This window comes from Sycon ciliatum, chromosome 1 (genome assembly GCF_964019385.1).
Source record: "Sycon ciliatum chromosome 1, ocSycCili1.1, whole genome shotgun sequence".
Taxonomy (NCBI): Eukaryota; Metazoa; Porifera; class Calcarea; order Leucosolenida; family Sycettidae; genus Sycon; species Sycon ciliatum.
The window spans coordinates 72,680,954-72,697,220 of NC_088643.1; the positions used below are offsets into that span (position 1 = coordinate 72,680,954).

The window sequence follows — 16,267 nt, forward strand, 5'->3', positions numbered from 1 at the left end:
GTGTGTGTGTGTGTGTGTGTGTGTGTGTGTGTGTGTGTGTGTGTGTGTGTGATTCTTCAGCCTTGCAAGCTGTTGAATGGTGTAATCCCAGCACAAGTTGCTATGGCTTCTGCCGTAGCATTGCTATCATCGCCTCCGGCGATGGGCGTCAAAGGTCAGGTCAGGTGTGTGTGTGCACTGTTGGTTAGCGCTGCGTGTGTGGGACATGCAGTGCTGCTAGATAATTTTCAACCAAAGTCGGGACACCTTCCCTAGACACAGCAGCTGCATGAGGTACAGTACATACATGTACATGACTGTTTACAAACAATTCTACCGGGAATGCTGTTCATCATATTTGAACACACTACCATCCATTCTCTGCCATCTTATTCAACTAATGTTGTCCATTTTAATATTCTAAATACTGTTGCTTATTTGCAGCAAATTTTACGGTCCCAACTCCTAACAAATGCTAAGAGGTATCATGAAGCAACATTTTAGATCAGCTACCGTAGCTCTAAAACCAACAAGAAAGACATTGAATAGCCTACTGAACAGGGAGAAAATGGACTGAGAAGCTGAATACACAAAAGTAGTTAGCTCTGATAAAGTTTCGGCACATGTACTATAATAATTGTTTCCGCTCTTTCTCGTGCCACAATGATAATTTTTGTAAAGCACAAGCAAAACAACTTTGCCTGCATGGTTGCTGTACTGGTTAATTAAGTGTGAAGTGACAAAGCACAAAAAAAAAGAAGAAGAAAGAGAGATATCATTGACCGGACTTGATAGATACAAACATCTGTGCCAACATCTCTACAGGCGATGTCTGTAACTGGACTGTTTGCCAGCTCTTAGTCTCGTTGAAAGAGATGGCCCTCGCACGGATAATGAAATCAGTCCGAGCCCAATGCGAATTGTGACCAGTTTATAAGGCTGGAGAAGTAGAGCAGGGTCACAGTGAAAGGAGATACAGTATGTAGTATTGAGACGTTGATCAAGTCAGTGGACGTCATATCACACGTCCGCATTTATTGTGGGATTGCCTGTGTCATCGTCGTCATCATCATCATCGGCATTGCTGAGCCTAGCAAAGTCGGTACTGTCCATGTTGCGCTTGCCCTTGCGATAGAAGATAACGATGACGGCAACCAGAGCCAGTATTCCCAGCATCACGAGGATAATGACAAGGGCAATGATGCCCGGCTTCACGCCACCGCTATCATTCGGGGTAGGTGGGTTGTTGCCTGCAAAACACACACACACACACACACACACACACACACGTACAGATATGCGCATACAACGTGTCATGTACACAGCCACAAATGGTCACCTATGGCTAGCCGCTTTCGTCACTTACACAGTTGCATGCGGATGTGCAGGTGCTACCATGCACATAAAACAATGATTGAAGTCCATTCTCAGGCCGCAGTGTACTTGCCTAGTACTGGCCAGGAGACAACGGACAGTCTGGTTAGCACATCTCCGGAAAGATTTGATTTAATACATCTGTGTTGCCAACAGCTACATGTGTGTGTGTGTGTGTATGTGTGTGTATGTGTGTGTGTGTGCACGCACGCGCGCATGCACGTGGAGACACCTAGTCAGCTCAGGGAGATGGTGCTGGGCAGGATAGTGAAGATACAAAACTAATATTTTAAAGTGCAGTCAAATGCAGTGACTAATGAGTAACGAGACTGCAGATTATCACAAAATCCTCTGCAATGATCGCATGCAAACACATCCCTGCTCATGGGCCGCATACATAAGTACGTCAATGTGTGTATGCACCAGACACAGCGGCAGCACCCAGGTATAGCCAGTGGCAAACAGTGACACACGCTTATAAGTTGACATTAGTCAAGTGGTGTGGCTTCACTGTCCGAAGAGTGCTCAATGCCCATGTAGGGCAGAGCCGTGTACACAAGAGAGAGATTGGAAGCTTCCAATCTCCCTCTCTTGTGTATAAGTTAACATTAGTTAGACAACCAAAAGCACACACACGGAAAGTGAATATCAAATGTCTCTGCACTGTACTCACCGCCCGTATCATACGTTCCATTGCCATCTATGTTAGCAGTGACATATGGACACACACACACACACATGTGCACACACACACACACACACACACACACACATGGTATGATGTGCATACAGTGCCAACACAATCGATTCAAGAGAGTGTGATAGTTTTACAACACCAAGTCTGGCCATCAAAAAGAATCAGAAATCCAGAATGTACCGCAATGCCGCCACACACCGTGGGGAGCTGGCCACCTCTAGAACATCATTATCCTGGGTTTTGAGAGACGGTTGTCTGCGGGAAGTACCAAGATGTGCTCGGAATACGCAAGGGTGGCTTTATAGGTTAAAAAACAAACATCACTGGATGTGGTTGCACTGCATGACAGTACACGCTTGGCCAATGCACCCACAGTAGGTGCTTGGCCAATGCACCCAGTAGAATACAACTTCCCTGTTCGCACTGCCCTTATTCAGTTCACTTACCGGGACATACAATCTCGACGCGAAAAATGGGGCATTTGCTTTGTCCACCGATCTTGGTGGCGACATCACAGTTCATCAAGTAGTCCGACACCGCCAAGTCCTTCAGGTTGTTACTGCAAGATGGTGGCAGGCAGAACGTTGTGTTGAAGGCATGGTCTTTCTCAAACGCTGTAGATGTGCAAAAGAGGGCACTGATACCGAAAAGAGCCTGGCACTGAGTTTGAGCATTGCGCCACTTCGAGCAGCCATGGATATCTGGGCAGCGGGGCTGAACATAATTGGCCTGCCGGCTCAGGCACGTGATCAGATCGCCAACGCATGGACGGAAGAGCTGCGGCTTGGCCAGGTCGGCCCTGCACGTTGGGTTGGTGATGTTCCGATAGCGGTCATCTAACACATTCTGTACACTAAGAAGAGAGGTAAAAACACGAACAGCACAAACACCAGCCACGCAGGTATGAGCGTCTCTCACAGCAATAGCTCTCTGACTGTAGCCCCACCGGTTCTGTGTACTCTGACTGTAGCCCCACCGGTTCTGTGTACTCTGACTGTAGCCCCACCGGTTCTGTGTACTACAGTGGAACTCATGTAGTACATACACGAATCCATTCGGACTGCACACGATAATGTTCTAATTTGCTAAATATGTACTGTACATATCACAAGTCGCCTGATGGTTGCATTGTACAAGAAACTCTGAGTTGCAATGAACTCTGTAAATCTCCTTTGTGCCTGCTGTGTATCATTGTCTATATAATGTACTGCTCCTGTGCAATTTCATCAATTGTCAAAATGGCCGCACATGCTGCTGTCGGAGCGCTAGAAACTCTGCCCAAAGTGAATTATGACCATGGCACATCGATCGTGGTGACGACCTAATCAGGCTAATGTTTTCTTAGCCTACCATAGCAGTGGGATGCAAAATTCCATACTCCGTTTCCATGGTTACCAAGGGCTGTTGCCATGGACGTTCGTAATATGCCTTGTACTATCACGTCTAAAATTTGTGGACTCCTTCATTAGCCCCTTACCAACAGTTTAGGGTCAAGTTTTAGGTCCATGTTAGAACCGAGGCCGTGCAGCATGTCTGTGTATGATGGTCCTACCGGTAGGACCGAGGTCTATGCAAGCTATCAATAATGTAACAACTCAGCCATTTTAAAGGGAATACATGTACCGGTACTTACCCTGGCTGACAGCACTGGATAGAGTCATCAGCAAACTTGCAGCAGTCAGTCCAGGATTGGTTACCGGAAGACGCCGATGCAGGGCAAGTATTGCTCTTGCAGTAATCTTTCAAAAGAAGAAGCAGCGCACATAATGTACCAGAACAATATGCTGTTAGTGGCCATCAGTACAGCCTGAAACACAGTCGGTAGCCATGCAAAGCCAGCTGCGCACTGAAACTTCGCAGGTTGCTGCCTAGGTTACTCCCCACGGAGTTAGCACAGTAGAGCAGTAGCTATCTTGCAAGCACGGGAACACTGCATGGCATGCGGGTCCATGCAGGAAGCAACCACATGTATGGCAGTATGCACAGTAACAAAAGCAATGCTGCAAGGCTAACATCAGGTGTTTCGCATGGGCCAGCAGAGGTTTTGAGCCGGAAGAATGTCAAAGGAACATGCACACAGACAGACAGCCTGGACAGACTGACAGACAGACAGACAGACAGACAGCCTGGACAGACAGACAGACAGACAGACAGACAGCCTGGACAGACAGACAGACAGACAGACAGACATACAGACATACAGACAGACATACAGACATACAGACATACAGACAGACAGGCAGGCAGGCAGACAGACAGACAGACAGACAGACAGACAGCCTGGACAGACAGACAGACAGACAGACAGACATACAGACAGACATACAGACATACATACAGACACACACACACACACACACACACACATATATGGTGATAGACCTAAGGCAACACGTCCATACATACACGGGATAGAACTCACCTGTACAACTAGCAGCACTTCCACTCAGCTGACCATTAGCCATACATCGCCGCACCGCATTCCCACTGCTCAACTGATAGCCACTATCACACACTGCTGTGACGGTGGAGTTGTACGGTATTTTGGAGGCCTGCGGTGTGAGTGAACCATGACTTGGCGTGGCGGGAACAGAGCACTGGATCACTGTGATCATGACAAATAGGTGTACACACACACGCACACACACACACACACACACACACACACACACACACACACACACACACACACACACACACACACAATAAACCCTCGCCCGAAGAAGAAACCTTGTCTGGAACCTCGCCAAATCGTCTGATGATTGCACTTAGCAAGAAACTGACAATCTCTTAATTAAATCTCCTTTGTGTCGTTTGTGTGACACAGAAGAGATATAATTAGGGGCTAGGTGGAGGGAGTGTGTGCCATGGAACAGCTCACACAGTGTCTGCAGGCACTGCAAAGCTTCGGTCACAGTGCCTTCATGCATGCACATGAGCCTTGTGACCCAGTAGGCACCATGCATGCATGGTATTGCCAGGTCTCCAAGACCATAGGCAAACCCCTAGCCACATGTAGTATAGGGAGAACTCGGAGCCTGACCACTGGAGACAGCACACGGATAGAATACGAGTAAAAAGGAGTTCATCCTACTGGCTGAAGGGTTTTACTTCGAGTTGACATGAGGAAATGTGAACTTTCCCACAACTTCATGTCCCGGTATGTTTACAAAGAGCTATAGAAGGTCATGAGAAGACCGAACATCTTTGTTACATGGCATGCTTTATTGCAAAAGAAGGATCCACGAGCGGGATTCGAACCCAGCACCCCTGTCTTTCCGGGACAGTGCCCTACAGATTAGGCTACCAGGGATCACACACACAGACACACCAGGCCCGTAGCACTTTTGGTTGGTCCGGCAAGATCCGACTTCGATGCCCCCCCCCCCCCCCCCCCCCGAGCCCACACTCATACATATGCCGGTACATGTACAAAATGTACATGATTCAGTGTACATACATTGTACATGTACATGTACATGTAAACGTGACCATGCAGAGTGACATAGGGCGAGAAAAGGAAGAAGGACGTTCGGCATGAGTCAGGAAAAAGGGCATACAAACCTCGGCTTCGCCTCGGTTTGTATGTCGGTTTATATTTCACGTACAAGCGTACTGTTGGGTTGTATTATATACATATAGTAGCAACCGTATCTAAATGCATGTGATAAAAGAACCAAAATGTACCTTTGGAGGAGGAGAAAGGATATTGCAATGGAATATCTTTGGTACAAACCCTATCTAGAAAGAATTGGAGGAAGAAAAGAATCAATACATTTCAGGAAGTACAGTGTAGGAACATTTCACGGGCATGGCTGTCCACATGACCTTCAGCAGGGTCATACTCCTGAAAGTGATGACATGTATATGTAGGTCTACTACCGCCACTACTATGTGCTACATGTACCTCTATGCTTCTTATTGCACACATCCTCATCAATGGTACCGGGTGAACATCCTGAGCTGCTCACATCTGTGAGGTCCTGCTTTTTTTTTTTTTTTTTGCTTTTTTTTGGGTCAAATATTGGTCCGGCAGCTGCCGGACCTGCCGGACCGCCTGCTACGGCCCTGCACACACAGCTCCTTCTTGCTACACTGCCCCCCCCCCCCCACCCAACAGGCTGGGTCTTCACGCTGTATCTACTCGCGGGGGGGGGGGGGGGTACGATGGGTCGTGGGTTCGAGCCATTGTCAGGTGCCAATGTTGCAAAAGAAGGATACATGAGCGGGATTCGAACCCAGGACCCGTCTTTTCGGTACAGTGCCATACCGAATAGGCTACCGGGGATCACACACACACACACACACACACACACACACACACACGCACGCACGCGCGCAAAAACACACACACACACACACACACACACACCCGTGGCTCCTTCTTGCTACAGCTTGATCCACTGCGGCAACACCACACTGTACACATGCACATACATGTACAATTGTACATAGTACAGTGGTACCGAGTCCAGTACTGTACTTGCACTGGCATGCCCGCACCTTACATACATACAAACACATAATATTATATAGTAGAGTAGTAGCAAGTCCAGTACTTACATACATAGTACAGTGTGTGTGGAACAGGCCTCAGTTACGGGCAAAATAAACACAATGAAAAGGCACAACCGTGAGCAGTACCAAGTCCAGTACTTACACTGGCATGCCTGTACCGTGCCCGTCAGGTTGCCGTCAGCCGCGCAGCGTCGTGTAGTGCTGCCCGCCTGCGCATAGCCAGTGTTGCACTGCACCGTTACCACGGCGTTGTACGGCAGCCGAGCAGGGCCGGACGGACTCAGCGATCCTCCCGTGCTCACGGCCGGCGGGTAGTCGCAGAACACAGCTGATAGACAGCAGCACCGGTGTGAACAGGCAGAAGAAAACACATAGACGCAAGACCATTGCCACACAATGCCACACAAGCCCATACACCTGAACCATGCTTACCAGTGTAAGCCCACACAAGCCCATACCTGGATTATGCTCCTATTCAAGTCCCATCATCAAGTTATCATCATCAAGTTCTACGTATACGCAGTGCACAGAGGTGTGCATACACGCCCATTACTGAGGCACTCTTCGCACTTTCATAAAAACGAGAACGCAATTGTCACGATCTGCGTCAGAATCGTTCACACTGACTTTTCTGCATCTGCAGGGAACACCACCGATCTGGTACTGAGATCATGGCACATGAGCAGCTCCTAAAGCGTTGGTAGGGGAGTGGATCACACTCACCACAAACATGGGTTCATGCCATTACAAGACGTTGCAGTATAAGTACCGTAACGTTGATCATGATAATTATAGTAATATGTTTGCAGGGCAACCCCATAACCATTACACTCCAGTCTCATTTTAGAGTTCGAGTTTTCGATCCTAAGACGAAGGTAGGTGTGAGAGAAGTCGTCCTGATTCCATAAACTTTGTGATCATTGTGATTTCATGTACGTTGAAGTTGAAATTTGTGTGCCCGTGTACTGATACTTGATCAGATTAATGTTCAACATGTTCTATTAGTGAACTAGTGAACATGTTCTATTCATTTTTACTTCAAGCACTAGTACAGTACTATCAAGCACACCCCTCGGATAAAGTTTGTCAAGTGGAAAAATCTGACCGGTTAGTGTTGCTCACTAGCCACTAGTGACTACTAGTAGATTTGTTCGTCCACAAAATTTGCAATATACCCGGCACCAGACCCGGAGCCTGCTCATGAGAGGTGGCTAGGCCCCGGGTCGGCTACAGAGCCGATCATGTCCCCCATGCCTAATGTCAGTGTCATGGGAGGATGCATGCTACACACAGTCATATCTAGTTGTTTCAACTAGCCATTCCGCTAGCCACCAATATACAGCTAGCACAGTAGTGCGTGGACAGTGAGCAGCCTGCACCATCAGACCTTACGCATGCACCATCAGACCTTGCGCATGCACCATCAGACCTTACGCATGCATTTCGGATATCCACCGGTGGCCAGTGTGCTGGCCATGCCATTGACAGCGTGGTACCAAGCAGTGTTGCTGCAGATAAGGTCAGCGGCGTTGTCCAGACGGAATCCAGCGAGGCATGCGTAGTGCAGCAGCGAGCCGTTGGTGAACCGCGTCAGGCTTCCCGTCATGGCCGGTGTGCGTGTGCCATTGACTGGAGTGCCGGGGTCTGCACATAGAGGATCTGCCAGAACACAACACAGCACAGCGGTCGGACACAATAGCGGAGCATTATCATGATCATGGATCTTCAGCAGAGAGACACAGAGAACCTTCAGCAAATCCCGTGCACCGTACAACCGGAGCAGTATCATGATCATGCATCCTCGGATAGAGACACAGAGAACCTTCATTGAGTAAATCCCGTGCACAATACAACTGTTGTATTCAAACAAACAAATAGGGAGGGAGTTGAAAAGGGCAAAGCCTGAAGAAAAATTGACTGTCACTACCAGGACTCCGAGACATACCGGCTTCCTGTGGCACTACACAGGCTGGTGGGATGCAGCCCTCACTGTGCCTACACACATCACGCACGCACACTAATGTGTGAAGAGCCCCAATTATTTACCAAATATTCCTATATATATTATTTAAAAAGTTTTAAGGGAGGAGTTGAAAAGGGAAAGCCTGGTCTGAAGGAAGAAAGGACTGTCACCACCATGACTCGATCCAGGAACTTTCCCTAGGCTATAGGCCAGCGATGCTCAACCGCTAAGCTGTGGTGTAGCCATAATTACAACAGACGGTTATTACTTTGGTGATGGGTTTGAAGTGGTTCTTGTCGGATTTTGAAGGTGAAAATATTGGCTTAAATGGATAGGTGCTCCTTCACTGTGAGTCTATTCATGCCACTGAGCCTAACTTAAAAGTCTCATTTCCCCAAATTTGGCACTTGTCGCGTTTTGCATCTACAAAACTATGCTCATGGCATTTTTTCTGTTGGTCCTTTCATGGCATATTCCAGCAATCCATGTATTCTTTCGGACTGTCAGATGAATAGATCAGAAACTGGACAACATGTCTGCAATACACACAGTGGCGTCACACTTACTTTCACAATGGGTACCGTTGTATAAACTTGGACACCTGAGCAACACAGCAGCAACAACAACAAGATGACGTTTCAACCGGTACGCCGGATATGTGAACACTATTTGGATGCCGGCAGCATGCAAGCAACACTGATGTCCTTGTTCTCCGTATAGGTCACCTTCAACCTAGGATAACACATTCACCCGCGTGCATTTCTGTGACATGGATGAGCGACTCCCTCAGCTAAATAATTGAACTGATGAATATTGTTCCACGTCTTTACTATTCGATGTTGGCATTCGACCATTACAAGACACACCTACAAGGTGGCCACAGTGCTGCCGGTTATGGCCAACGTATCAGGACATACAGGCCAATCCACAGTTCCCCACACGTGACAACATAACCCACTGGCCAATAAGGCCGCTCGTGCCATTATTTTTCAAATCGGTACAATGCCCTGTTACCAGGGTTACGGATGTGGGTTAATCTTCCTCCAACTGGCGTTTCTATTAAATGTGAGCCTAGGTTACAAGAAGGTAGATACGCTTCTCACCGAGAGCAAAAGACCACGAGGACCTTGATTCTTTAGACAGTCCATAATTATATCGTGTGAAGACCTACTTGGTTTGTAATCCACATCTTCACCATTCCGCCTTATGAATAATTATGGTGTAGGTGACGGATCGCTCTCCCAGTACTTTCCGGTGGCAGCGTGATCAAAGCAAAACGAGAGAGCTTGGAAGCTCAGCGCCCTACGCTATGCGTTGTTGCTTAGCTCATCGTGCATGTTGTTAGAACTGATGGAAATATTTCCTGGGACCGGCGCTGACTCTGCCGATCACGGGCGTTCTGGAGTCGACGGGATGTCTGTCCTGACGTTTCCTGGGACCGGCGCTGACTCTGCCGATCACGGGTGTTCTGGAGTCGACGGGATCTCTCTTCCGACGTTTCCTGTGACCGGCGCTGACTCGCCCGTTCACGCTTCTTTTGGAGACGACAGGATCTCTCTTCCAAAGTATGTTTTTGCTGACGCATCCTATCACCTATTCGGCAACTAGCGTCCATTCTACCTGCATTTCCTCCTCGTCTCCCTATTTCTTTCCAGAAAATCTCCCTATACATCAGGGAGTCGTATACATAATACGACGAATATTGTGGTTAGCTGTGTGTGGCCAGCTAGCTGTGTTTGATGGTACGGCACGGTACGGGACAGATACGGGAGCCAGCAAATACTGTGGCCAGCTGTTTGTGGCCAGGTACGTTTGATGGTACGGTACGGTACTAGACAGATACGGGATAGCGCCAGGCGTGACACAAACAAACAAATTGAAGCTGTGTGGACCCTGGCTAGCGCCAGACGTTACTGAAGTAACGTCTTCTGCATAGCTACGGGAATAATGCGCCAGCTATTACTTACGTGCAGTTGAAGTAAGAAGGGGCCAGTGGATTAGGACTAGGATTGCAGGTGCCTCCGTTGTCACACTTTACACCGATTGCACACGGGCCTGGGATATCCTGACCCACCGCAACGTGCAGACTGCACAGGCCTATGACATAACACACACCCACACACACACACACACACACACACACACACACACACACACACACACACACACACACACACACACACACACAGAGAAAAATTCAGTGTACTCGTGCAACTCCGCCGACCATAACTAGCTGAGAACAACTATGTACATTGCATGCTTCAAGTGCCAGTCTGGCGCCATCTGAAGAAAAGCTCAAGAAGATGAACGAGCGCATGGCCAGCAGTACATATGAGGAAGCAAAGCGAGATTTGCTTGCCTCGCTCGGAAGGACGCCGGACAAGGCGTGGAAGACTTTGCTTACAGACAAGCAGCGGTCAGAGGAGTATTAGAAGCCAGTGGGAGGATCAGATCCAAGGCCCACTGCGTTGATGCAGTGCATGGCGACATCGGTCAGAGACGCTCAGAAGCAGCTGGAGTCTCGGCCGAAGGACGTAGAAGCGCAAGACGTAGAGGCGCAAGACGTAGAAGCGCAAGACGTAGAAGCGCAAGACGTAGAGGTGCAAGGCGTAGAGGCGCAAGGCGTAGAGGCGCAAAACGTAGAAGCGCAAGACGTAGAAGCGCAAGACGTAGAAGCGCAAGACGTAGGAGCGCAAGGCGTAGAAGCTAAGGAAATGAGAAGGGCGATACTAGTTAGCACGGAAGAAGTGAGCGGCGAGACTGTGTGGAACACGGAGATCGGATGTATGTTATCTGGTCCAGCGTCCGCCCCACGTCGAAGTGAACTGGTGACCGTGTCGTGTGTGACAGCCCACATCGGCGAGCTAGGTGAAATTATCGGTTGTGTGTTGTCTGGTCCAGCGTCTGCCCCTGGTCGAAGCAGTAAGCATGTGACCGTGTCGGGTGTGACAGCCCACAGCGGCAAGCTTCGCGAAATCGAGTTGGCCAAAGTGGTGAGCAGTAGTGATATTCCACCTTGGCCACCCCACAGCAGCGGATGACTCGTTCTGGGCGTGAAGTCAGAGCCCCGGTCGCTTTTGACTTGTGAGTTGTTGTACGGCGGTGAGAAGCCCTTTGGTGGGGAGAATGTTGCGAAACCACAAGTTCTCAAGAGTGAAAGGCCTTCTCGCTTGTGACACTGTGCTCGTTTCAATGCAGTTGTATCTCGACTCCGCCGTACCACTGATGATTACGACGTAGTATACGCTACATGCGCTATGTGCGGTTTGCTGTGTGCGCTGTAGTTGTATGTTGTATGTGTATGCTTTTTCTCATATACGCTGTCATTGTCACGCTATAACTACCTGGTGGTTTTAGTGTTATTAATTCATTATTTTTAGTCGATCGAAGTGAAATATACTGTCAAGAGTTAGTAGTTGTCCTCGTGCCGTGTGGTCGTTCGTTCCTGATACTTAAGAGAACCAGAGGGTTCGTAACACCACCTGCAATTGTTGCCAAAACCCACATAATTCATGGGAGTCAAGGTGTGGTTAGGTTAGTTAGGTGGTAAACTTGTATGTGTACTTCGCAGTATTTCGGTTTAACCATGGCTGATACCAGCAAAACATTCCACGAACTGAAACAGTGTTACCAACAGGTAGTGAACACCGCCGCGGTTTAGCACTTGGAGGTTAGTGACACGCAGCACATGCCTGTCCTTCTGCTGCCCACCGACATACCACTGAATCAAACCATGTCCATTGCACTAGACACAAGTTACTATATCCGCATGTACATAATGTACATCATTCAAGTGATTAAAAGGTACTGCACCGGGGGGGGGGGGGGGAGGGGGGGGGAGGGGGGGGGGGGGGCTGCACAGCGCCAGACCCATACCAGCACTGGACTCACGCTACGATTGGATTTCATTGAGCAGCACTGTACATGATGTGTACATGTCCAGGCAACGGAACACGTCATGCCAAGGTTCTGTTTAGCTTCCATTCAGCTGGAAGTAAGATCCAGGCCTCCACAATAACACCTGTCTCTGTACATAGAAGCTGCGGGCGATGCTGGTGTACTGTTACAGTGCTCATACCGTGAATGTAGTCCTGACCGGCATGCAGCTGTAGAGAATGGATCACCGACTACTCATGACTGTGTACCATCGTTCACCGCCTATGGCTTTGTGGTGTACTGAGGGCTGCACCAGCTACCCCCCCCCCCCCACACACACACACACACACACACCTACATACTCGAGTCTCCGCTTACGGAGAGGTTAGTAGCTGTTTTGGCCTTGTTAGATCTCATCCGATCACCCTCCAAGTAAAGCCATTGCTACCGCCAGTCAACGTTTTGACACGTAGTCATTGCATGGACTGGCAAATGTGTTGGTGAAGTGCACTGCACAAATGATGGGAGGGCCATGTCTACAGTATTAAGATTGGCCAATTCGGAAATACCGAATCATCCTTATTCGGGAACGCTGGAAAGTGGAATTCTTCCTTCCGGCGCACAAATGCAAGGCTACTGTGTAGAAGGTATTCAGTTGGGTGTGACATCCATGCAAAACCGATTCAGGAATCCCTTGGCCAGGTGTCCTGTCCATACGTACCGTCCTGTACTGCATGGTCGTTGTACACCGTACTAATACTATTACTAGTAGTAGGAGGAGCCCAAAATTATGCTTTCAGTTGGGGCATTGTCTTTACTTGGCTTTAGCAATTTTCAAACACATCAGTGAACAGAATGACTTTGTAACCAAGGCGATCAATTCGCAATAAAGCCTTTGGAAGGTATGCTGCTCAACAATAAAAAATAGATAAAATTAAACTTAGTTCATTGCAACAGATTTGCCAATCATTTCTTACCGATTAGCGCCGTTGCAGCGATCGCTAACAACCTCATGGTTCACGTCCGGAGCACACACGTCGTCCAGTCCGGCGGGGGGCGAAGTGGAGGAACCACAGCTCCGGAGAAGGGTGGATCGACTAGTTGAAGGAAGAGTAGTCGTATGAGGTTTGTTTGAATAGAAGTGACCGCTGCACTGTACTGTTTGGTGCGATTCTTCCCTGCACGCGTGCACGTGCTCTGCGCGTTGTATTTTCTTCCCAAATGCAAATGTGCCGCTGGTAGCAGTCACCGCTTTTGCTTTTTCCGTTCAACTAATTACTTAGCTAGAAATCATAGAAGATCTGCACTGCACTGATTATTTTGACTGGAGAGATTGAAGCACGCACCGAAAGCAATGTTGCTGCAACTCCTCAGTCCTGTGATAACGTCGAGACTGAAAGGGGCGAAATATGCATAGCCAGCTGCAACTGCGCACCGAGTCGATGTCCGGTAAAACAAGAAGTAATGAGGTGGATTTGATCCAGTCCCGATCACGCTACCAACTAACGAACAGTGTTACTTGCTCCCTTGCAACGATCGCCGCAAGACAGTAACTACTGCACTCGATGAGGATGGCCGGCTGTGGATGTCAACCACGGTAGTATCAAGCTCATGCAGCAGAAAACTAAGCCGTCATCACCCCTGCACCCCGAGGTAAGAGTTTTAGTTGGCAGGTTAGTTTGTACATGTACCAGTGCGTCGTTTTCCCTGTGCCCAGTGCTGATGCCAGTGGCTAGTGATGGAGATGATTCTGCTCTGCTCAGCACTTCCTGTCATATCACCAAAGAAAGTCCCATTGCATTGGCCATTGATCCACTTCTCCCGGCAAACGGACCAAGACAGGCAGGACCTCTTGGTGCGGGCCGCCGGGCACCGGCGCTTGTCACGTGCCGAGTTCTTTATTCTCGACGATGCCTTGTCGTGTGCGCGGGACACCACCTGCACCTGCACAGTACAGAGTCCTGCAGGCTGCACACTTCTAGTAGTTCTACTAAGTACTAGTTCTAGACTACAGACTCAGCTCCGTAAAAATGGCACTGCTGAGTGCTGGCGTGCTGAGCGCTGGCTGAGTGCAGTGCCAGTGAGTCGGTAGCTGCTACATACTAACATAGTACAAGTCACATGTATTTTACTACTCCCGGTACAAGTACATACATCCTACGCTACTCTGATACTGACTGAGTCTGTGACTGTCTGTGCCTGTGGCTGTGCATTATGGCTACACATGCTGTCATATTCACAATCAGTGATAATGCACAGAAAACTTTTATTTTGTCTATCGAGTAGCATACAACATGACGATTTTTGTCTCTTGAAGTGCCAATGAGGCGCATATGCCAGTTATGGAGCTAGCTGTGCGATCGTCATGTGCATGTAGTCTACTGAGCAAGTGCACAGCATATAGCATAGCAATACAAGTAAAGACTAAGTCATTTTTAGCTGAGTGGCAGATGTTGGACATGTCTGGAACATGACCTGGAGCTGGTTAAGGTGCTGCTCATGACAATCAGCACAACACTCAACAGCTGTTTTAGCTGTCAAGTGACACATGCACACCAATCCAAGACCATGGTGACCGATGAAGATCGGATGGTTTTGTCTTCAGCTAATCTATTAGAATAGATAGGCTATAGAGGCCACCTGCGAGGGTATACTGTAAATGCTCATTCACAATACCACTTCCTGTGACGCAACAATACACACGCGGCTTGCAACGAGCTGCGACCGCGACACACGATTCCCGTTACATATTAAACATAGCGAGTAACGAATATCCAAAAATCGTAAGCTAACAAAAAAAAGTTTTAAAAACATTAAATTTTCATGAGTTTTCCGCAACTGTAGGAGCGCCACTGCACAATCTTCTATTTACAAAGTACCTACTTCAAGTAATATATAACAATATTCGCGGGATCCGCGTCGGCATCGCTTGAAAGTTCGTTCAGAAACACACAAACTAGCCTTCGCATCCGCAGGCCACCACTATGCCTGTTAACCTTAGTGGCGAATGCAGACCTCACAAGTGAGTCAGGGGAGACCTACTTCAAGTAGCTAGGGTTTACCGGGTGTTAGCGGCCGTCGTGAGTGCCCTTCGGGAACGGACACGATAATTTACTTTTCATTTATTTATTTTACTTCAAGTACAGGTATCTATCTATCTACATGTATCTAGTATCTACCATCTACCCATAGAGGGTAAGCCAATAAGTCCTGCATCGTTTCGGATACTACTATGCCGGACCTCATGCCGTCTCCCTGTGTGTTACAACACCCTGACGTACATATAATTATACATACTATAGGGCTCACTGATCACGTTTCTTGTCTGCCTGAACTGCTTGCACTTTCCCTATAAAAATGTTGAAATGCGCAATTTTTTCCAGTTTCAGGTGGTGCCAAGTGCTGTAAAACCGGAAAGTCTAACGAGTCACAAAGTCTAACGTCCAATTTGTTTTCGTTATTTGAAGAAACGTTATCGCGAGATGTCTGTGTAAAGATGCGCATACAGTTTGTGGCCAGGTAGCCATCGTTAAACTTTCTGCACGTTATCATGCCAAAATTACAAAAAACGTTTACATTTTTAAGAAAAGGGGAAGCTATGCGAACAAGGATCATGCAAAACCGAACGCCTCAGTAAAACAGCAATGTACTTCGACTATGACACTTTAGATCATGACGGGACAATCAGCAGTGGTAACAAGCAGCAGTTTCACACGAAGATAGTTTCGCCGTATAGATAAGGACGGCTCATCAGGTGTGCAAGAATGAACTCGGACGGAGAACCAAGGATTATTTACAAAAAAGTAAAAAGGACCAAGGAATGCTTGTTTCCGCTGCTTATTGTCCATCTAAAGTGTCAT

At 48.1% G+C, this 16,267-nt stretch overlaps 1 protein-coding gene across 1 annotated transcript in view; it reads right to left on the reverse strand.

The window, feature by feature from the left end:
• Positions 1-377: 377 nt before the first annotated feature.
• Positions 378-16,267, reverse strand: part of LOC135805321 (P-selectin-like) — a 34,278-nt gene continuing 18,388 nt past the window's right edge. The window contains exons 2-11 of the mRNA XM_065319342.1: positions 13,385-13,454; positions 10,499-10,628; positions 9,098-9,132; positions 8,003-8,227; positions 6,711-6,896; positions 4,473-4,655; positions 3,684-3,789; positions 2,497-2,903; positions 2,027-2,053; positions 378-1,229 (exon numbers count right to left, since the gene is read on the reverse strand). Of these exons, the coding sequence (XP_065175414.1) occupies positions 1,000-1,229; positions 2,027-2,053; positions 2,497-2,903; positions 3,684-3,789; positions 4,473-4,655; positions 6,711-6,896; positions 8,003-8,227; positions 9,098-9,132; positions 10,499-10,628; positions 13,385-13,421 (1,566 nt within the window). The 5' untranslated portion in view covers positions 13,422-13,454 and the 3' untranslated portion in view covers positions 378-999. The remainder of the gene's footprint in view (positions 1,230-2,026; positions 2,054-2,496; positions 2,904-3,683; positions 3,790-4,472; positions 4,656-6,710; positions 6,897-8,002; positions 8,228-9,097; positions 9,133-10,498; positions 10,629-13,384; positions 13,455-16,267) is intronic.